General features: G+C 38.9%; 1 protein-coding gene across 2 annotated transcripts in view; it reads left to right on the forward strand.

Moving 5' to 3' along the window:
- The first annotated feature begins 1,333 nt into the window (after positions 1-1,333).
- LOC110840658 (serine/threonine-protein phosphatase 4 regulatory subunit 1) overlaps positions 1,334-23,511 on the forward strand; it is a 120,400-nt gene continuing 98,222 nt past the window's right edge. Inside the window, exons 1-3 of one of the 2 annotated variants that reach the window (XM_022085849.2) lie at positions 1,334-1,386; positions 1,467-1,511; positions 17,815-17,923. In XM_022085849.2, coding sequence (XP_021941541.1) covers positions 1,365-1,386; positions 1,467-1,511; positions 17,815-17,923 — 176 coding nt within the window. In that variant the 5' untranslated portion in view covers positions 1,334-1,364. Of the gene's footprint in view, positions 1,387-1,466; positions 1,512-1,900; positions 2,009-17,814; positions 17,924-23,511 lie in introns of those variants that run through there. The other variant, XM_022085852.2, reaches the window with a different exon arrangement.

Raw genomic sequence — 23,511 nt, forward strand, 5'->3', positions numbered from 1 at the left:
AGAAAGACAGTTACGAAAACAAACAGAATTCTTTTATCATATACTTTGTTATTTCGATGTTTGTTCAAGCAAACAGAGTGTGTAAATAACACTAAATTCTCATTTAGGAATTATCTCCATTCTGTGTAAATAAAATATTAAAAATTAAGGTAGTCCAAATTATAGAGGCTCGGAATTAGTGAGGTTTTACTGCACACTCAAATTCCACATTGCAGTAATACAGTTCTTTAACATTATCTATAGACTTTAATATCATGGCCCATGACATGGGGGGGGGGCACCGACATCACGCAGGCGCATATGATAATGCGTAGTGGTATCATAATCATCCCACCTTGAGTCACATTGGTGTTGCCAAATTATGTGAAATGTAAAAGTACTATTTCGGATTAGCCTCAAACAGCATTCCTTCCTCTGTAGTTCGTACAGCCACTGAAGACACAAAAATAGAAAGGCAGGCAGGGACTAAACCATGTTTTCTCTTAAGAACACGGACGCGTTTCTGCAAGCATCTCGAGCACATCCTGATAACTTTCAACTAAAATAGTTTTGAGGAAAACACGTGTTATACTAATACACTTTTCCTATTCATATTACTGTTTTCAACGTAATCAAACAAATTGATTTTTATGTTATCACTCTAGAACCATTGGACCAAAATTTTACATGGGATGTCAATTCCATGTGTTTGTATGACCACTGATGTTCGCATTTGTTAACTAAAGGGATAAAAGAGCGTACGTACAATTCCCAAATTTGTTCCCTACACTGAGAGAGTCTGAAACGGTTGCCCAGATGTGACTATTCTTCCACTGGATCTCCACACTTCTGTCTGGCAACTAATTGGTGGTAATTTTAATTGCGTTCAATGTCAAGACTTCTGTCTTCGTCGTAAATTGTCCGAAGTGACCACATGCTGGTAGAGACGATAATGATGGTATTGATAACGCATTTTTAACACACATGTTTTGCCTTTATTACGCATCACCAATACGGAAATAATTTTGAATATGTCCAAATTTTTGTTCGATAGGGTTTCGGCATGAAAAATGTATCAACTAGAATCCTTCCAAACACATTCTCTGAACACTAGGGCTGTTTGCTTGGAAGAATTCGAAAGACGTTATTAACAAGCTGTCGACCCCTATAGGCTGACAACCTATACACAGTCCTTGAGAGCGAGTTTGTATATCGATCTGTGCTGCCATCTTGTATACACTTTTTATAAGTAAGAAAGTAGAATGGACAGAACGTACACATACAAGGCAGTGGCACATGGATTCCGAAATTAAATTAACCAATAAGGAAACAGATCTTGCATATTGCGCATTGCTTAGCCAATCACGTGCTATTCAAGTAAGCTCATGGATTGTTTCAAGATGGCGGGTGAGTGCATGTACCACACAGAAATGATTTTGTAATTTTGTGTTTTAATTTTAGTTACTTACTAGATTTGTGCATTTCAGATATATTGTATCTACAAGATGAAGATGGAGAGAATTCAGATGAAGGTGAGTCAATGATTTTCGTGACATATGTTACTGTGTATATATGACAAGTTCAATTGAAACGCCAGACAATGTTTGCATGGCGTGGTTGGTCGAATCCAATTTTCGGATTACAGGGGAGTGCGTTAACGAGGTGTTTCAGAGCTGCGTTGAATTTTGAAGTTATTAATGGCTCATCTTGTGAGCGTTGGTCTTGTGAACATGCAACTTTAAATTTGTGTGGCTAAAGGTTCCACGAGTTATACTTAACGATTTCAATTGTTTTATTACTTAATAATTAACATTCGTTTTACTGAATCGTCTTAACCTTTCGTCATACACATCAAGACGTTGACATCATGCGGTTATTTATTTTAGTCTAACCTTACGGTACAGTTATATTTTGTGGAAATCAGGATCTGATATTTAAAAACGTATTTGATTTGAAATTTTTTTTTTACGGATAAAAGCAGTTCGTGGTCTATGGAATGAAACTCGCCATACATTATACCCGGCCTGAGGTGCATATCATGTTCTTGTGATTTTGAGTGTGAAAACAAATGTTTTTGAAGTGTGATTGATGTCATTAAAATACTTAATAACTTTGATTTGAAGAACTGAATTCTTCATTGATGTGACTGATTGGGAATAGTGGCATTTTTCAAAGGGATGTGCAACAGGAAATATTAGCTTTTCACTATTCTGCATTTTGCAAGTAATATAATGTACTTGTAGCTTGTCTTGGGGTTAGTTAGAGGTTTCATTTATTAAAAGTTGATATTCAGTTTAGCATCCTGATGGCGTGTTCAAACAGGCTGTAATGGTATTTACCAAACTATTGTATGCTTGATCCAACTAAACCTTTGATGTTAAAGAACATAGTATATTACATTTTGTATGGTGCATGAAAGAGGGAATTCAAATGGAGACTTTTCTGGAATTAAGGAGAGAAATATTTCGTATTTATGTATGCATGCAATGAAAAATTGTAAAAAAAATGTGCCTATTTTGCTCTGTGAGTAGCAACTGGTTAACAGCTGAATGGATTTTCATGAAATTTTTTATTGAGATGTTGAACTAAAAGGTATCAGCAAATTTTCATTTTTGATGGAACCTGACCACAGTAATGACTACTGCACATCAATACATATATTATTTTTTTGCATTTGGATGTTACTAGGAGATCACTAGCCAGATATGCCACCCACACAAAGGTTATTTACTCCACGTGGCTGTGAAGGTGAAACGCAGCCAGACATGCCAGAATTGTTATTCACATATTTAGAGAATTGTTATTGTAGCAGAGTTTCTGTACATTTCTAGTAGTAGTGGATTTTTATGTCAGGTGTAGTGTATACTCCGTTCTATGTCGGGACCTGCATCACGCCTTCCACAGGCACGGACGTGGGCTCTTCGTAAAACAGGCTTTATATGATTCCACTGTGGATACTGAACTGAATGTTAGCAAGCTTTCTCCTAATCATTTAGTTTTTTTGTAAATGCGGTTTTGGTTTAGTTATTTTCATTCCAAAATATTTTAACATTACCTCATTTTCCATGTAATCGGCCATGTGTACTTGGTTTTCTCTGTATACCAGCCGCCTCACTAGTGTCTGATGGTTTCTTTCTGGTATCGACAACGTCGGCGCTGACCAGAAGCTGATTTGTTCCATTTACTTCCAGTCCTGATGTTATTTTCTTAGATCATCCTAATGGCGTGTTCTGAAGTGAGGTTGGGACCACTGATGTTCGAAGTGCCTGCTAGCCCATAACGTTATACTCTCACATCTGTACATAGGTTTTGTTTGATCATGTTTTGATTACCGTAATTAGTTTTTTGGGTTTCTCATAGTGAATGAAAATTTTGTATATACCTCTGTCCTATGTCAGGATTTTCTTTTTGATTCTATAGCAGATGTGCCAATTATTGTGGAATATTTGATTAGTAGTTGATCTGTTTTGTCACAATCCACGCGGATGATCCCAGAAAGTTTAATATATAAGTGAAATCAGCCTTGAAAAAAATTTGGATAAAACTTTGTATAATTAATTACTACAGTCGGTTTCATCACTCTGTTGTTTTTTTATATTAGTAGCTGGCTCGTTTTCTTATCTTTAGTTCGTAACCTCTGAACATCATCAGCCCAGCAAAGTGTGATCTATTAGAGGCGAACGTCTCTGTCATCGTAATTGCCATAGTTGGAAAGCTAATTTCTCGTAAACTTGAATGTAGTTGTCATAGTTTCTTCATATAGTGCTCGCTATTCACGTAACATCAAAAGTGGTAAAGTGTTTGAACTTTGTGAAGGTTCAGGATCTCACGACGGCGAGACCGAAGATGGTCGTCTGCTTTGTTGCGGTCTGGTAGAAGTTTGCCAGTGTTTGAGAGGCGCTTCCTGCCTCATTCTTCAGGGTGATCACTGCCCTGATGATAGAGATGGTAAGCGCCACCAAAATGTCTGTTGCCTCCTACCAGACTGTATGGCGCAGGATCTCAGAAGACTGCCTTCTTCAGTGTGGAATTAAGTGAATAACAGTTCTGTGAGTTCTTTGTTGAGATTAACCACTGTCTCGGTGCTTCATGGTGATGATCAGTATATCCACTAGTGGACAAAAATTACTTTGAATTGTTGCAGATTTTTTGCTGTCGTATCATCTTGTGCCGAACCACATTTCATTTTTTTTTAGATGCGATTTGTTGTGGTTTCCAAGGTGTGACCAATAAATTTGAATAGTCGACTTAACACCAAAATTCAGGCGTCAGCTCTTAGGATATGGATGTAGTTTCGCTTGCGTGATTCCGCCCAGAATAATGGCATCTGAATTCTTCGCTTTCAGCTTTTTAAAATAGTCCTGCGCTCCAAATTTTTTTTTAAAAAATGTTTTTCTGCGAGGCAGAATATTTCCTGCCTACCACAATTTAAAATATTTTCTTGTGTCAATTTCACGTGGTCTGATTTTCTATCAAAGCAGCAATGTTGTTGATAATAGAAGTTTTTTTCCTGGTAATTTATTTTCATTTAAAAGGATTTAGGATGTCTTGGGAACACTTGCAAAAGTGTGTCCTGTATAAACAAGACAGTGTCTCAAAAGTCTGTCGACCCAGCCATGTATTAAGCTGTGGAGCATGTGATATTGTTTCATCGCTGCTTAATGCATTCAGATGTCATTTTTCATGTCACTTTATTGTTTGTGTCGTGGCATTCATTACTAATTCTCTTTACGTATGTAATAGCAGTGGGGAAAATAAGCTGTTTAATATGGTCTTGACTTATGTTGCATTTTGGTTCCATGGTTCTTAGAGTCGTGCTTTGACGTTTTGTCAGAGATATTGCAATTTGCACTTTGTTTTTTAAAGTTAACCTCTATGCTCGACAGAATACTCCTCAGCGTTATTTTATAAACCTGAATGACACATAATGAAACATACCTCGAATTAAGACGATCATTACTTTCAATTACCTTCGGTTAATAATTATAAAGGTGTGAATTGGTTCGAACTGTGTTTTGTGGAGTCTAGTTGGGCTTTTTGCTAGCCTCGTGTATGTTAAACCATATTTTGTGGACGCCGTTGTGGCTTAGTGTTGTGCGATGGACGGGTGCATTGTGGGTAGAAGTGACTCAGCTTAACCGTTTCTAAGACCGAGGACCAAATTGACACTTGTTTTTCGACACGCAGGCCGGGGGGAATTGTGAATGAGTACATTTTCTTAAAACTTTTTAACATTTTATAAAAACTGCTACTCCGTTATTATTGAAAACAGGTTAATTATTACTCAATAATTGTCATTAACAGATATTTTGACACCTGTATTTTAATGTCAGCTTTATTTTATGTTGTCATTGTTAGTAAAGTCCTTGGTCTGACGTTCGTGTTTAGGTTGAACAGCTGTTCCCATTGTTTGTTACTGTCAAATACAATTTTAAAATCACGTGTTTTCTGATATCAGTAAACAGTGTTAAACATAAGTTGAATATGCTACGTAATTTTCTTGTGAATTTGAATTCCTTTATGTCCTTGTTCCATGTATGTCTTGTGTTGAAATCAGCGCTAAGAATTAATATAGGGCAACATGCCAGGTTCTTAATCAAAATTATGTTGAATTTTATTTTTTCGTTATGTTTAATTTATGACTTCGTAGTGAGTGGTTGTTTTACGTCCTTGAAATTAAGAGAGAATGTTAAAATACATTGTTCATCATTTCCTTGTACTTGTGGAATAATTACACAGAAAAGAATTTTTGAGAATCTGATTGTTGCTCATGTGGTCAAATTTCCCACCTTATGGAACCTGAACTTTGGGCTGTATCTCCCTGTAGTCTGGTAGAAGTTTACCGACGTTTCAGAGGTCCTTGCTATCACCCTGATGATTGAGGCAGCAAGGATTTCTGAAACATTGGTAAACTTGTACCAGACTACGTAGAAGGCAGCCATATTGCGACTCGACGCTGTTATAACCTCAAATTGAACACGAAGTTTTGTTTGTCGTAGAAGTAAACACTGACATAGTTTGACGTCTTTTATGCAGTGTTTGTTGTAATGTTTCAAATAAAAATTTATAGGTCTTCAAGACGACTTTGTTTATATCATGTTCCATACTTGTTTGATTTTTTTTTAAACGAAATCGATACAGTTCAAATCGAATTTCATGTACAGATGACTAATATCTGTTTTGTAATTTTTCCGTAAAAGAAGGTGTTTTATATATATATATATATATATATATATATGTCTGCTTGTAGGTTGAAATGGGAACTTTGTTTTGATCGCTGGGAACGTCTTTTGTGCGTGGAAAGTTTTTTTTTGTGAGCGGTAGGACGCACTGCCTGCGTAGGAGGAAGGCTGTGATGTATTCTGCGACCCTTCTACCATTCATTCGTCTCGTTTGTCCCCCTTTCCCCCCCCCATTCAGTTTGAAACTCGTAACTGAGGGGAGAGCATAGCGTCTTTGGCTCTAATCCGTGGTTGGGACCAAGTTTCTTACTCCGTTGCTAGTTAAGTGCTTTTTCGCTATCTGAGGATTTTTCCAACATGGCGATCGTGTGTGTAAAAATAGAAACGTTTGAATCTTCGTAAGTTCAGTGCAGGTAATGGAAAAGACGAATGTACAAAACAGATTTCGTCTGTGAGAAGTAAGTTGCTGATGAATTGAATAGAGGTGAAAATAATATTTTTCGGGGGTGAGGGGAAACCAAATATTCTACAGGTGGGTACAGTGGTTTTCGCAGAGGTTTTTGTTACCGTGTTAATTTTCTGATGTGTTATGAAGTATCGTGTTTGAGAACGAAGTTCTGAGGAAGATATTTGAAACAGAGCGTGCCCTTCGCCTGGATGATTAAGCCCTATTATTTGAGATTGGCGGGGTGTGTAGCACATGGGAAGATTTTTGACGTAAATACGTCTATAACGAAGGGCCATTCGGCAAAAATGTGTAACAAGTTTACTTAGGGAACGTCGTGTTTACTCGGCATTGTTATTACCTATAAAACATTACATTCATCTACCACAGACCCATCTTAAGCGTAACTAATTCAAGTTAAATAAGCAATGTCTTAATCAAACTTTACTCAATTGTAAAGCATGTATAAAGGAAATATTTAGAATAAAGCCAATATATAAACTTCCTTTCCGTATAGACGTATTTACGTCAGATTCTCCGGAACCATGGTTCCACTGACAACTCTTTTGCTAGAGGGATTTGTTTGCAGGTGGAAGGGTGATAAATATTAGATTCTTAGGAAAATGGATTCCATTTACGTGTTTGTGTTAGCCGGCGTTGACTTCCATGGGAACTGAATAACTAGCTGCTTAAGGTAGATTAGTGTGTGAATATTGTAGTTTTATATCAGGTCTCTGGGCAGCGGTTAACAATCTATGTCCGTTTTAAATAAGTAATAATTACGGGTTCGAATCTCGGCTTGGAGACGCTATCTTATCCTTCCAGTCAACGAGGTTTATAATAAGCCACGACGTCATTCAATCTCTCCCATCTTATTAATTATCAGACTGTTTATCATTGTATAACCAGTGCAGTTGATACAGCGTTATCAGCCATGTAGACCCTGTTTTTTCCACCCAGACAGTCGTGTTCTCAGATTCATTGTTCCATCAGATAGTTGAAAGGTGTAATTCTCTTACTTATCGGACTAATTAACAGGAAACCTGTCGTGGTACAAGGAGACATAAGCTTCTGTCTTCGTGTTTCATTTCTGGGGTCATTATTTTGGGAAAAATGTGAATAGATGATTATTTGCTTTGTAAAAAATATGAAACTAATTGAGGCTCGGGAATCGAATGCCATTTTGTGATTGAAAAGAAACAAACGTAGAAATCTTTTCGCAGAGGTCGTTGTTAAAAGTAAGTTTACTGGTGTTCTGAAGACAAAAGTTGGCTTTTTTTTAAATCCCCGTATTTGTAGAATGAAATTTAAGCCTGTAAGTGAATCAATACAAGGAGGCTTCGACTAGAAAATGCCTTTTCGTCAAAACTCGCTTCTTCACTCTTCTGTGTTGTTAGCCACAACATTGTTTGGCTGAAAAACTCATCGTTTTACAAGAACCTGTCGCCTCCATGTTAGGTGTTGGGCGCCATTTTGTTGTTGGGCTAGCCTTTGTGTTATAAAGCAATGATTATAAAGGATTTTAAATATGTCGTAGCCTGTGTCGTTATCGAAACGTCGCTCTTAGGCCTGCACGGGGCAGAAACCTCGGTGCGAGCGGAATCAGATTTTTGACCGAGATATGTGGTATTTACGGGAACCCTTTCCAAACTTACGAATTTTGAGCGTTGAAAATTTCACGTTGAACGACATTTTCATCACGTCTTTGACCTGATGGATTTTTACGAAATTTGATACGCTTACAGTGCCCGTTTATTTGTTTTAAAAAAAATGCGTCCTTTGAAAACTGATTTCTGGAATTTTGTTGAACGAAAACGCGTTTCTCGTTTTAAGGCAATAATTTTTAGAGGTGCGTTAAGTGTAAGCAGATATAGGTTAATAGTAAGGGAAATTAATTAATGTAAACACGTGTATGGGCCTTCGTGTATTTGTTGTAATTAACAACATTCCCTCTTAGGATCCATATTGTTATTGTCACTCTCCACGGGCTTTCCACGTTGTCGATTTCCTAGGGATTTTCATTCCCCACCAAAATTCTGCGTGCATTTCATGTCCTCACATCTGAGATAGGTGTTCAACCACTGTCCTGACAATACTTGGTGATCTGTACAATTGGAAGTTACGGAATTTTCAAAATTTCCCAATTTATGGTTCTCTGTCCCCCCCAGTTATATCCTTACGCGCCTCGTTTTCAGACATTTTAAATTTATATTCTCTCGGGTAAAGAGACGCTGTCGACACATTTTTAATTTAAGAAGAAACATTGGTTTACAGTTAATACACTTTTTAAATATTAAATATTTTTCTGTGTTGTACGCGGGGACTTGACGACACAAGCTTGCTGTCCGTTTGTAGCCAGCGACTGCTCAAGTGACGGACGAATATGGGTGGCCCACAGATAGGCCTATACCACGATGCGTTCCTTGTAAATGGAGCTGTAACAGAAACTAGTGGTTAGCATTCGGGAGATCTCGGTCCGGGGGTGGGCTACCCTGTCTTGAGGTTTTACGCTATTTCATATGGATCGCTAAGGAAAATACTGTGATAGTACCTCATATATGCCAGTCCCACTTTATTCCATATATTTTAGAATTATTGAATATTAATTATCATTTCGACCTTGTGTATTCGGAGCTGCTGACATTTGTAGGTGCAAAATATATAAAGTGCATTTGACTCTTGTCGAATTGTCTCGTTCTTGCAACTGCTAAGCCCAAAGTCGTAGGTTTACGTGTTCCGTTGTCTGGCTGTAGGCTAGGCGCCTTATTGCTGCGATGGAGCGTCACTGTCTGTCTGTCTGCCGATCAGGCCTCTAACAGGACCGTTTTAACTCCCAGATAATAACAGGCTGTGGAATGGTACCGAAAGGAGAAATTTTATCTATAACATGTTACGCGTATATTACTAATGAAATACAAGACAGAATTAAATATGATTTTGTGCAGAGTTATTTATCTGTTGTGGTGGTCTAGCGGTTAGAACGCTGGCCTTGTAATCCTGGGGTCTCGGGTTCGATTCCCGGCGGTGCCCGAATTTATAACTTGTGTTGGGCAAGGCCGTGGTATAAGCAACACGGAGTTTTCCTCCGTGGCATCCCAACAATTACTCCATTCACACACAGAAGAAGGCAATGGCAAACCACTTCTGGATCATCTGCCAAGAACGTATATGAACATGTCCCAGTCCGAGAAAAGGATGGAAGGATCCTTTTCATATGGACCTGTCGTCAGACAGAACACTACAAATAATAATAAAAAAATTATTATTCCTTCATCGCAGTGAATGGACGTTAAGGCTATGTGGAATGCCTGAAAAAAAATCCCGAAGAGCTAAAGTGAAAGTACTCGAAACACGAGTACACTGTAAGTGGTTTTGTTATCCTTTTCGATGACGGTGTAGCGGTGATTTCATACTTTTGTGTCGATCCTATATATTGACCACCGATTGGTCTAAGTCCCGGACTTTGCTCGTAGGACGCCTCGTCAGTATGTGGCGTTCGGATGTTCCGAATATGAGATTTCTAGAATTTGTCCGTGTTTTACCCCGGAATTTCCGTATAAATGTAGGAGATTTTCGACGACCTTTTCACACTTCTCGTCATGTAGGCTTAAAAATTATAAACTGTCGTGGAATAAGGCAAGAAACGCAGGCCTTTTGGTCACTTGTGAACACTACAAAGACTATTATAATAGTCTCTCTGAATACCTACTGTACTTCTCTGTTTATCAACCGGAGGTCCGCGTGTTGAGTAGGCTGTAGTCTATGTCTATATTTTACAAAGTCTATGTTTGTTTAATCAAAATGAATGAAAGAGCATTTTGGGCGGGCGTCCGCGGTGCCATGAAGTTGAGTAGCACTGCTTAGTTCTTCCTGTACGCACGGAATCTTATCATCGGACGAGGGTCGTTCGGTGTGTAGCTCGCGGTAAACTGGCTGATGAAATGCAGTGTTCATCATCCTCATCGTGAACTTTGTGAATCCTAAGACAGGCGATTTGGGTCCGAAGTCTCTTCGATCGGTGACGGATTGCCAGTTTTGGAAGGCGGCCACTTTCCATTCTTTCCAAATGATTTACCCAGTACCATTTTGTCTCTCGCATCTCTTCGACACAATTTATAAAATTTCAGCCTCCGATGTATATCGCAGGCTGATAGTTATATTACAGGTGTTACATAGTTTGTAATAATACAGTCGAAAAGTCACGCTAACCCATTCCTGACACACGTTGTCTTAGTCTAAAAGTACTTTACAATTAAATCAAAAAGAACAAATAGTTTATCAAGCGTTGGAAATGCCCACAGCGTTCAGCATTCACTCTTGTCCTCATGTTCGATGTAACCCTGCGAGGAGTTTCTGTGCCACGGGAACTTCTCACCAGAAGACGCATTGTCGATTTGTTTGGCACAGGAGAATCGCGGAAACGTGTCCCTGAACTCGTTCTTGCAAGTTAATTAATAACGAGACGCCAGACAGTGTTCGACAGTGAACACTCGATGCACTTGAGAAAAAGACATCCTTGCACTTCGACTGTTGAAAGGCAACTGACGGTCTGGCGCGAGCAGGTAACATCACGTGACCTGCGCGGACTCTTACGTATAGTCACAGCGATATTAATCGAATCGAATTGTATCGAATTTCAACCATCAGTAAATATTTTAATATGGGTTTCACGGCTTTTTAATCACCCTGTAGAAATCCATGCTGTTCACTCAGTAAATCAGTTTCCGCCAAACGAATAGGTAAAGAAGGCATGATCATGTGTTTTAACGATAATAATAGTGATGACAGTGGGAAGTACTTAAATTAGATAGCAGTTCACTCCGATGTCTTTTGTGAAAAGTAAGTAGGCAGGAATTCATGAATAAAATCTTAGTTAGAAGCGTTCGATTTTAACCCTGTTTTCTTCAAGGTGCTCCATGCTATTAGAGACACGTTCAAAGGAGAACTTAATTACGCTAGATTCTCTTCAGATGCATCATTGTGGATGTTGATGCTGGTAGGAAGTATTAACAGTTCTCTACGATTTGTTGATTTATTTCTAAATTATTTGTTTTAATCCGTCTGATCACAATATAATTTTTATTTAAAATTTCTTATAATTAAGATAATAAAATATCATTCATGTTCCGTATCGATTTACATTTCGGAACATTTACACACCATGTTTCGGTTTTTATAAAACCATCATCAGGTGTAAAATATATCTAAGAACTTAAAAAACTCAATTATGATTTCTGTAGTTTTTTGGTGATGTTTCATTACGTTTGTTTTTCCACTTCTTCGAATAGGTGTGGGTCAATGAGTATTGACCCACACCTATTCGAAGACACTCGTACTTCTGGACATATCGGGACACTCACTCCTACACCTTTGGCCGATATGTACATCTAATAACATTTAAGAAAAACAACACCTTCTCCCAAAAATGGAAAAACAAACGTAATGAAACATCACCAAAAAAACTACAGAAATCATAATTGAGTTTTAAAGTTCTTAGATATATTTTACACCTGATGATGGTTTTATAAGAACCGAAACATGTTGTGTAAATGTTCTGAAATGTAAATCGATCAATCGATATGGAACATGAATGATATTTTATTATCTTAATTATAAGAAATTTTAAATAAAAATTATATTGTGATCAGACGGATTAAAAATAAATAATTGATATAATATTCACAATATGACGCAATTACACTATCTTATGATTTATTTCTGTTCGTAATGTTTAGTAGTTTAATTATCTCGGAAAATCAAAGACGTATGAAAAGGGCGTATTGGCTACAAAACGTTTCATTTTTGTGTTTTTCCTGTAACTTTTGATACAAACGAAAATATTTAACGACGTTGACTGCAGAGTCACGTGTCTCCAAGTAAAGTGTCCGATTTAATCACAGTCGAATTGTTTCCACAAATTCAAGCAGAAATTGTCGAAACGAAAGTTTTGTGAAAATCTATTCAGCCGTTCTCAACTCGTGAGATACGTACAGAGAAGTTTAGTCTGGTAGAAATTTACCATCGCCCTGATGATGGAGGCAGCAAGGACCTCTGAAACGTTTGTTAACTTATGCCAAAACTACACCGCTCTACAACCAACAAGAGACAGCCCACATTCGGGCTGTAGTATGTTTGAACAAACTACGGGGTTTTGTGGACTGTTAAAGTTCATTGGCGTCGCCACGCTTATAAAGAAAAATTTCCCTTTTTAAAATGTGATATAATTATTCTGCGAGGCTGAGGACCGTTTCCCCGAGTGTAAAGCGGTCGGAGCGTGAGGCTGAAGTAGGTTTAAGGTTTTTATAGGCATGCATGCTTTTTAATTTAATTTATCCATATTTTTGAATTTCCATGTTTCCTTTGGACAGTACACAAATTGATGAAATAGTGGAGGTGTATTTCTGCATCGCTTGTGTCCTTGTCGCTCGCCCTGTATTCCGCTGCTTGTACTACGCACTTATCCACTTGCCTTCGTACATGTGTGTGTGGTGAACTGAGCGGTTCGTTTTTATCAAATTTTGAGTTCTGCCTTGGGAGTTGTTGGGCGAACTTCATGTTTTATATCTTTACAGTATAACCTAACCTAACCTCACCTAACCTAACCTAACCTCACCTAACCTAACCTAAACTAACCTCACCTAACCTAAACTAACCTAACCTCACCTAACCTAACCTAACCTAACCTCACCTAACCTAACCTAACCTCACCTAACATAACCTAACCTAAACTAACCTCACCTAACCTAACCTAACCTAACCTAAACTAACCTAACCTAACCTCACCTAACCTCACCTCACCTAACCTAACCTCACCTAACCTAACCTAACCTCACCTAACATAAACTAACCTCACCTAACCTAACCTAACCTAAACTAACCTAACCTAACGTACTTCACGAACTGTGGAACAGAATCCTCGAGAAAATCTACTCACTGAGCCAGTGAAATTTCCAACTTAACATATACTTCAATATTGTCCTTTCTTCTGTCTGACTGTTCCAAGTGGTCTCCTTTTGGGGTTTCCAATGAAAATTATCTGCACACTTCCTATGTCTCGCTTGTGTTTTGCATACTCAGACAATCGCATTCTTCCCAATTGAATAATCGTAATTATATTTGGTGAAAGTATAATTTTGGTGGCTCGTAATTATGCAGTTTTATGCAGTTCACTCACTATCTCGGTACCAAAAGCTCTCAGTATGTGTTACTCAATGTGACAGCGAAGCTTTGCGTCCTTAAGAAATTACCTGTGCTTTAAATAGAGCAGAAACCTAACCTTATAAGTGTTCAACGACCGGGAAATTGATACATGACCTAAAATATGAGCTCAGATGTCTTGAATATTACCAATCTGAAATGTTTTTCGATATGGAAGCTTGACTTATACGGAATAGAATTTGTGTATGCTGTAAAGCAGTGGTATTCAACCTGGGGTACGCGAAGACATCTTAGGGGGTACGTGAAATTTAAAAAAAATATTATTTTATGATAAACACTGAATAATCAGTAATGTAATTTATTTAATTTATTTTAGATGTAGATTATATACTATGTATAACTTGAATTATACACCAACAACTTTGGGGGGTACAAAGTTAAAGAGGAATTATATCTGGGGGGGTACGCGAACAAAAAAGGTTGAATACCACTGATGTAAAGTAAGCAGTTCCTCGTGAAGACTTAATTTCTTAAAACGATATAATGTTCTACAAAATATGTATAATATGACCAGCACGTTTGAATCGTGGTATGTAAATCTTAGGTCTTTGAATAAACGTGTTTGTTGAAGATGCAGAACATAGTTCGTTGAATGAAAATGATCCCTAATGTGAAATATCATTATTAACATATGTATCATTGCTTTTAGGTCGAATTTAGTGGAAATTTGAATTCAGAAATAAGAAATGAGGATCAAGGACGTTGGATTATGCGTAGCAGAAATATGCATTTGGGATTATGGATGCATGGATTACACCATCTTTTTGGTTACAAAATTTTCAATTTCTCTGTGCCCCGAGGTCCCGTCTGAGCTACTGACAGCGTTGCTAATTGTCAGTATGGAACAAGTAGCTTTGTCTCAGTGTCATTTGACATGCGAAACTGATACAGAGTATTTAAACGAGGGAAGATGTGGATTCAGATATAAAATTTATTTTTATTATAATAATAGCCAACTGTACGTGTTTTCACTTCTCCGTTTGTTTTAAATGAGTCGATTGGCAACCCTGGAAGTGAATTATTCTTCCGGTAGATTGGTTCTCCGTCCTTGGTGAGTTCGATGTTGTGCTGGTAAGACCTTTTCAGTTGTATCGTTAAAATGTATTGTTTAGCCTTAAAATTGCATAATTTCTACTAATGTCCTGATAATGGTTGTTTTCTGGGTTGTTGCGTCGTGTAGTCTGGTAGACGTTTACCGATGTTTCAGAGGTCCTTGTTGCCTCTATCATCAGGACGATGATGGAGGCAGGAAGTACCTTTGAGACATCTGATAAACGTCTGCCATACTGCCGTGAGAACCTGAGATATCAAATTAACCTGAAAGTGGTAGTGAGCAGATTTTCTCGTAATGTTTCTGTTTTTATAAGCCATTCACTTTCTCCTGGAACACCCCTTGGTTGAGAATCACTTCTCTAAGCACTCTGACAACTGTTTTGTCTACGAAACAGCTCTGACTTCAAAGCCTATACTGAAAGCTGAGATTTCTGCCTTTTTGTGTGTTCTTGTAAATATTGAAGGTAGAGTTCGATAATACATCGCTGGATACTCATGGTAGGTTCAGCATCCACGTAAAGGTAAAAGATAAGGGAGATGGTTGTCTTCTGGGTTGTTGCGTCATGTGGTCTGGTAGAAGTTTACCGTCGTTTCAGAAGTCCTTGATGCTTCCATCGTCAGGGCGATGAAGCGTTTTAGAATGTGTGGACTCGACGCTTTGAAGCGTACTTGCTTGCTCTGAGGGAGAACGTAAATTCCTCGTGTTTCAAGACGAAGTAGACGTATTCGGTAAGTGAAATTAAGTAAGTAGCCACTTCGGGACTGTGATAAAATGACGTAGGCATACATTAGAATGAGGGGAAACAAGAAATATATACTGAAAATGAGGAGAAAACTGGTTTTATTCAGTCTACGGCCCGTAATGGCGAAATCGGGCATTGATCCTTCGTGGTTCATTACTCGCATTTATGCTATGTATCGTTCTGCTGGGTATAACTTAATCAGTTGTTACAGGATTTTAAAATAACCCACTAACGAAATGATACACAACAACACAGAAGTCACTAATATACATTTCTGAGCGGGGTTCGGACTGTGTTTGGATGTGCTCGTAATCTTGGATCCATTATTATTATCTGAATAAGTCAACGGGCGATGTCACCCTCGGAAACGCGCGCGGGGGGGGTGGGGGGGGGGTAAAATATTAAAGGAATGTGCTCCGATGATGGTAGGTAGTTCACTGTGACGAACGTTTAAAACCTCCGGAGAACATTTTGTTGGCTTCCGTTCGGGTTTTGGCGTGTTCAGTTTTCAGGAGAGACTTACACATTTAGGTAAAATTTATCTTTTGGAATTATTTTGGTCTCTTACCTTCGGCGTTATGTTATCGGCCTTGTATCCAAACTTATTGCAGTGGACCGCTTAAGATGAAGTTTCTGGTGTGATGTTTATCTTGCATCGGGGCGTGGCCCCTATATTGATCCGTAGAAGAGACCGATAAATATGCTTTCCATGTTCATGTCTTATAAAAAAGGGTTCTTATACTTTCGTTAGCACAGTATGTACGAAGTCTTAATGAAAGTAAATTTATCTGTTTGTCAGTCCGTAACTTGGAGAGAAAGATCCATGCATTTATATCGAAAGTTACATTTTAGTGTCTTAACACTCTTTCTGTGCCACGGTGGTCTAGCGGTTAGAACGCCGGCCTTGTAATCCTGGGGTCTCGGGTTCGATTCCCGGCGGTGCCCGAATTTATAACTTGTGTCGGGCAAGGCCGTGGTCTAGGCAACACGGAGTTTTCCTCCGTGGCATCCCAACAATTACTCCATTCACACACAGAAGAAGGCAATGGCAAACCACTTCTGGATCATCTGCCAAGAACGTATATGAACAGGTCCCAGTCCGAGAAAAGGATGGAAGGATCCTGTTCATATGGACCTGTCGTCAGACAGAACACTAAATAAATAACACTCTTTCTACACGGTGGCATTCATTGTGGTTTAGACCCTTTATAATACAGTGGTAAATATATATACCACACGCGTTTACGTTCATGACTGCTTGTCGCTCAGTCTGTTTATGGCTAAAGATCATTAACGCATTACGCATTTGGTACATGACGAAATGTAATTGCCAGACCGCAAGATTTGTAACACCGGTAAATGAACACGAAGACTTGTATACAAAATTGCAAAGAACACGTGGCTGTCTTCTGTAGAAGTTCGCCGACATTTCACAGATCAGGTCGGTGTCAGAGACTACACGGAGCATCATCTCAGGAGACACCCGTTTTTATAATCTTTGCTACGAGCACCTGAAATATCACTAAGAACACTTTTGCTTGTTAATGTCTTGTTACCAGAATGGATGACACAGTCACAATAATATTGAAATCATAAATCATTCAGAACCATAGCAGAGTTGAAATATTTGTGAATTATGGTAACAGATGCAAAATGTCTTTATGGGGAAGTTAAGAGCAGATTCAAATTTAGTTTAGAATTGTTGATATTAAATGGATTTTAAATAAATTATGTTTGTGGTCTGGATTTTCAACAACTCCAGTTCATGGTATAATGCAATGTTGCTGTGAAGAGGTTAATTAAGTTTTCAGGTTACGTAAATAGGCGGTGAATTTCTTATTATCTGCGTGACTGTCAGATTCTCAAAAAAGTTCTCATCTCCGTGTCCATTTATGTTCATTCAATTGGCCACAGAGTGTAATAAAGTACAATCAAGCCCAAGGCAATTCTGGGATCAGTGCATGGATGTTTGTGTGCATTTTTCATCACAAACTTTCTAATTTTGGTGATTCTGCAGTGGGTTGAAGCAGGGCTTTAACCTGGAATCTGGAAAAATGTCTCGGAACAAAATAAAATGTCTGTCTAGCGATGACGAGGCGTAGGTCTGACGTCTGTACTTGAGGTGACGTAACCTGTCGTTTGATGATTTGATATCACTTACCGCTTTGGTTTGAATTGTAGTGTTTACTTTCAGCTGTAGGTGGCATGTCGGACTCTGAAATAGGAACGTGCAGCCAAGATGACTTTCTGCCACCTCTGGTACGACTTCAGAAATTTGCAAACTCTGCAATCGTCTTTGAACGGTGAGTACTTTGTCTTATTCTGGTTTTGCTTATGATTTGTCACGGTCCCACTCATTTTTCTGCGTTAACTTCACTCTGGATGAGTTAAAAAGTGATATTTGAACATATATTTTTATGTGAAGTATTGTATTATTTCAGCGCAGCGTATAATATTTTAAGCAAAATGTGTGGTAAAATCATGATGCTAGATTTATGGGTTTAGTTTATGAAATTTTGGGTTTTACATACAGTAGGGTGAATTGTCTGTCGTAAGGATGAAATAGGCAATACCTCCAGACGGACGTAACTCCTCCACAACTTCGTTTCTGGATGATACAAATACAACAACAAAACGTTCACCCACACAAAATCATGTTAAGCACGACGTACATATACGAACAACTTCGAATACGATATTAAAAAATACAATAAATCTAGAAGAAAACATCATTTGAAATCTGATAAACATCTGACTAAAAGTTGCATTTAAGAAATTATATTTAAGTCTATATAATTTTTTATACACCTGAAGATGGTTCTTTTAGAACTGAAACATGTCGTGAAAAAAAGTGATGATCTAATTGTAAATCGAACATTTCGATAGAGAACATCATTTAATATATTTTAAATATTTTAAATGTTAATTATGGTAATATTTTAATATTTAATAGGGATTTTATTGTGATTAGACTGACAAGATTTAAACAAATATATATTTATCACAATATGACGCAACTTTATCATCTCATGAAATAGGAGATTGTTTTTCAGGGGTTAAATTACGTAAATACGTAGATAAGCATCTTTAGAGTGTTACAGAAATTTTGAGTTTTTTTATTAAACAGGCATATCGCGTATTTATTATTGCCATCGAAGGTAAAAATCTACTAAGGATTTTGTGTGGTAGGTCGCACTTCCAAGCTATGATGTCAACAAAATTTGCATGTTTTTTCAGAAATTTCTATCATACAAAATATCAGAATTCTACATTAGTCATACTGATTTAAATTAAAAATTACGCAGGCGAGGTGACCTCTAGTGGCATGATGCTCGTACTGTTTCATCAGGATCTGTTGAGAGGCTTAGAAGTCACTTGACTTCACATTCCGTTGCCATTTTGTTTCAGTTATATTATATATATATATATGACTGCTCATTTGAAAATGATGTTGCCCTGATGACTATATTAATAAAGTTTTGTAGTCGCATTTTTGAAAGTAATTCATCGTTTATTATAAAAAAATCCCTTAAGATTTACTTTATTGATTATATAAGGGGTTTTCCCAACCTTTGAAGACTTCAATCACTTAGTTACGTGATGAATTACGAGGCGCGTCCCAAAAGTAAGTTTCCCTGGGGCCGTTTACAGAAACAAAACACAATTTCATGGAAATATTTATTGCAACAGATACAGCAAGTGTCCAGCTATTTTTCAACATATTCGCCACCGGAATTGAGACATTTGTCATACCGTGGGACCAACTTTTGAATACCTGTGTCGTAGAAGTCTGCCGCCTGGGATTGGAACCACTGTGTGACAACCATCTCCGCCTCTCTGTCATTCTCAAAACGCTGACGCTGACCGGACAGGAATTTCTTGAGGTGTAGGAAAAGATGGAAATCACTGGGAGCGAGGTCCGGGCTGTAGGGTGAATGATTAAACACCTCCCAGCTGAACTCCTGCAGGAGACTTGCTGTCCGTCGAGCCGTGTGCGGCCTAGCGTTATCACTGACCGCACTTCACAGTCGGCGGGAGCTGGAATAAGAACCTCCATCTTCAACAGCTGCAACGATGCTACTGTGAGAACGCGGGAAGTGCCGTTAGTGCATGCGCCATGCTACGTCATTGCTCTATCACGTACGCACAGTCGCTTCGCGCAATATGAGGTTTTCTAGCTGTGGGACGAGTGGGAAACTTACTTTGTGGACGCGCCTCGTACAAACCCTCCAAGTTGTAAACAGGGACGGTTTATTGAATCATGACGTAAATTTATCAAGTCTCGGGCAAAGTGGCTCGCATATTATTTTGTTTGTTTATTCGTAATATTTAATTTTCGCTAAAAAATTATGTACTTTTTTGCGTGAAAGGAGAATTTACGACGTCTCTCTAACCCCTGGGCCACCGTGTCCCTGTGTCCACGTTCTCCAAATTACCTCGGCGGAATTGTACAGTCTCATGTTTTACCTCAATAACGTCACATAGCACACTTCTTAAGACGCTTAGCTGTCCAAAAGATTCCCCAACTCATAGCCACTGGACCTTATCCTTCGCCAGTTGAATCCGGTTCTTTAAGATCCATTTTAATACTCGTCACTCATTGATACAAGGGTGGCCATTGGCCATAGAAAATGGATTGCCTTCCGAATTGAAGTTGTTACCTGCAAGACTGCACGGCGTCGTAATCCAGAAGATTCGACCTCGGATCTCTCATCAGACGCCCTCAGTCTGCATTCTTTTCCTGAGGATTATAATGCCGATGTCTGCGTAACAGAGTTTGTATTAATATTACGGAGCTCTAAACTTAGGCTATTTCTGTATTGTAGTGACCCTGCCATGAGCCTCCCACAACCCAAGGGTTGTACTTGGACGGGCAGTAAGCGATCTTAAAATAAACCGACCCGACTTAAGTTTGGGAGAATGATTAGACGACGGGAAATGTGCAGCCTATGTATGAGAGAACCTCGCGATGTCCTTAATATGGGGCTACGTCGGTACAACACAATTGTCATTTGAGTATTTATTTAACGATGCTTGTAAAATGCGTTCTCTTTGCTGTATACGCGAACGGTCACTTTGGAGGAAGAAGATGACCTTCTGGGTTCTTAGAAGTTTTTCCGACGTTTCAGAGGTCATTGTCTCCATCATTAGGGCGATCGAAAACCCGGAATACAGCCATCTTCAGACTCGCCTCCGGGAGAAAGTGAAATTTTATTTCTTAAACCTCTGTGGGGAGGGTAAAAATGGTGACTGGTTTTTTTTAGAATGTTTGAAGTTTAGGAGAAATTCGTGCGAGAAATTGGAGACGCAGCGTGAGGATGGCAGGCGAAATCCTAGGAGAATGTGCAGTGTGATGTTGATAATTTTGCATTTTTCGGGGGTTATTTTTCTAAGGGTAATCCGGACGTGTCTTAAATCTGAGAGCACTCACCCCCATCTAGTGCATAGATCAAAAAGCACCAGGGATACCTTTGCTATAAGCGAGTTGGTTAATCTTGATTTTGATGGGGTAATTTTTTTTTTGGGGGGGGGGGGTCCGCCGTGGGAAGAGCGTTTGGGCAACTACCTTACGTACTGTCGACTGGTACTTTGTGGGTGAAATGACTCTGTAGCTCGAACTCGGATGCCAGGAGTAATTAATAGTTAATGAGGTAAGATTTGGAAGGACGCGGTCGTGGCGTATTTTAAGGTTGTGTCCCGGAGGTTCGTCTGGGGGTACTGGGGAGGAACATCCATGAGGATAAGTCTGTATCGGAGCCAAGATTTGGACGTGGGAGCTTTGCCGAATACTGGAGGGTAATGTTAAAGATTCTGCTTTGTCCTTCGGTGGTTTATGTCGTAAATAGTCTGCTAGTATTTGTGTTATTCAGCGAGACATATTTTGTTTTCCCCATAGACGTATCTGTGTTGAACGGAGAGATGAATGAGGGGATTTTCAACTGTGAATGGTTTTACTGTGTGTTAGGAAAGTCGCGAAACTATACTTCGAGCTCGTCTTGTAGCCATGCGTAACCTGCACACGTGCGTTTGGATTTGAAGGTGCCAATGGAAAATAAGACGTCCTTCTTCCTTTCTGCACGCTCCAAATTTACCCGCATCTGAATGCGTTGGGCATAACGAGTCAATGTCCCAACGTTGGCTGCCGATCAAGCAGACAGTTCTGAGGTGGGCCCCGTATCTCCGAGAACAGGGCTCAATAGCGTGAAAGCTCTCAAAGAAATGTGTTAACAGCGGTGACGAGGAACAAGGCGGATTCGGCCTTCATATAACCTAACCTCTTTTTTTTTTTCTGACCCGGAATTCCAGGATTACCAACCCTGTGAAATAATTCTTCGTAAACATTACGTTTTTAGTAGTGTTTTTCGTACAGCAGACTACAGACTACGTGGTTTTGCGGATTTTTGGTCAGCTTTGAATCTTTTTGTTATGTTGCGTTTATAAATATGAGTGAGAGGAGAGGGAGAATGTGTGGTGTATATGTAATAATAATATTTGTTACGCGTAGTAAATGCCAGTGATGACTTTTCGTCCTATGCTGGCATTTCGAGTTTTTTTTTTTTTTTCATTGCTAGCTCTGATAGTCCTGTCACTTGTTACCGATTATACCCGTGGAGCTGAAGTCCACTCCATAGGCGTGTGTGTAATTTAAAGAAGGATTCTTCGCGGGTTTCCCATCTTTTGTTTTTAATATTGCAGGTGCAGTGTTGCGTCGATTGACAGCAATTTATTTATATTTATTTGTGTATCTTTAAATATACAACGTACATATTTCAGCTAAAGGTTAAAGATCTCGTTACTTCTGAGATGTACTCTGTTTATACAGTGACCTGGTTTTTTTTCTCAGTAATTTGATAAATTTTGAAGATTTCTGTCTTCTGGGTTGTTGCGCTGTGTAGTCTGGTCGATGTTAACCAACGTTTCAGAGGTCATGCTGCCTCCGTCATCAGAGTATGAAGATTTCCGTCTTCTGGGTTGTTGCGCTGTGTAGTCTGGTCGATGTTTACCAAAGTTTCTGAGGTCATACTGCCTCCGTCATCAGAGTATGAAGATTTCTGTCTTCTGTGTTGTTGCGCTGTGTAGTCTGGTAGATGTTTACCAACGTTTCGGAGGTCATACTGCCTCCGTCATCAGGGCGATGAGTATGCCAATAGGGTGTGAGGTGCTAGGTTTATAGGGCCGGAATGTGAAAGGTGTAGCCTGCCCCGAGCCAATGGGAGCGCGTGGGAGTGTGTGGGAGAGGGAGAGAAAGTAAAGAGAGAAAGGTGAGTTCGGTTAGATGGATACCGGCCCTGAAAAGGGCCATGTTAGTGGTCTGGTTGGTTCTGGCCTTGCTGTAAATTAGGGGTTCGACGTCGAAACGTTTGTAGTTCGTGTTACATGTTATCGATACCGAAATTAACCAGCTGTAATCGAAATCTGATCTGCTGTACATACATTTTTCCCGATATGTATTAATTCCATCTGAATCGTGTAAATAAGGCATAAAATATATTCTCACTAAATAGTTTAGACAGTTGGTTCGATATTAGACCAATACTAGTTGACTCTTTTTTTTGTTCGAATTGCAGAGTAATTCTGAATAATAATTAAAAATTGTTCTACCTGCTACTTATCTCAAAGTATCTAAAGAATGCATTAATTCAGGATTGGTTTTAAGTCTGGAGGGGGTCAAAGTTCGTACAAGAAGAAATTGCTGAACATCCTCATATAATATTAGACGGGATTTAAAGAATTTAAATACTGAGGATGGACGTCTTCTGAGATATCAGATCTAAAACTTCTTGACGATGTGGTCCAGAGATAGGGATTAGCTCTATCTAGTGGGCCCAACTGTGTAGGAACCTGAAGACGGAGATAGAGTCCCATCTCCGAAACGTCGTTTCACGTTTTA

This window comes from Zootermopsis nevadensis, unplaced genomic scaffold (assembly GCF_977971745.1).
Source record: "Zootermopsis nevadensis isolate Lab colony 2312 unplaced genomic scaffold, Znev_1.0 Znev_ptg000050l, whole genome shotgun sequence".
Classification (NCBI taxonomy): Eukaryota; Metazoa; Arthropoda; class Insecta; order Blattodea; family Termopsidae; genus Zootermopsis; species Zootermopsis nevadensis.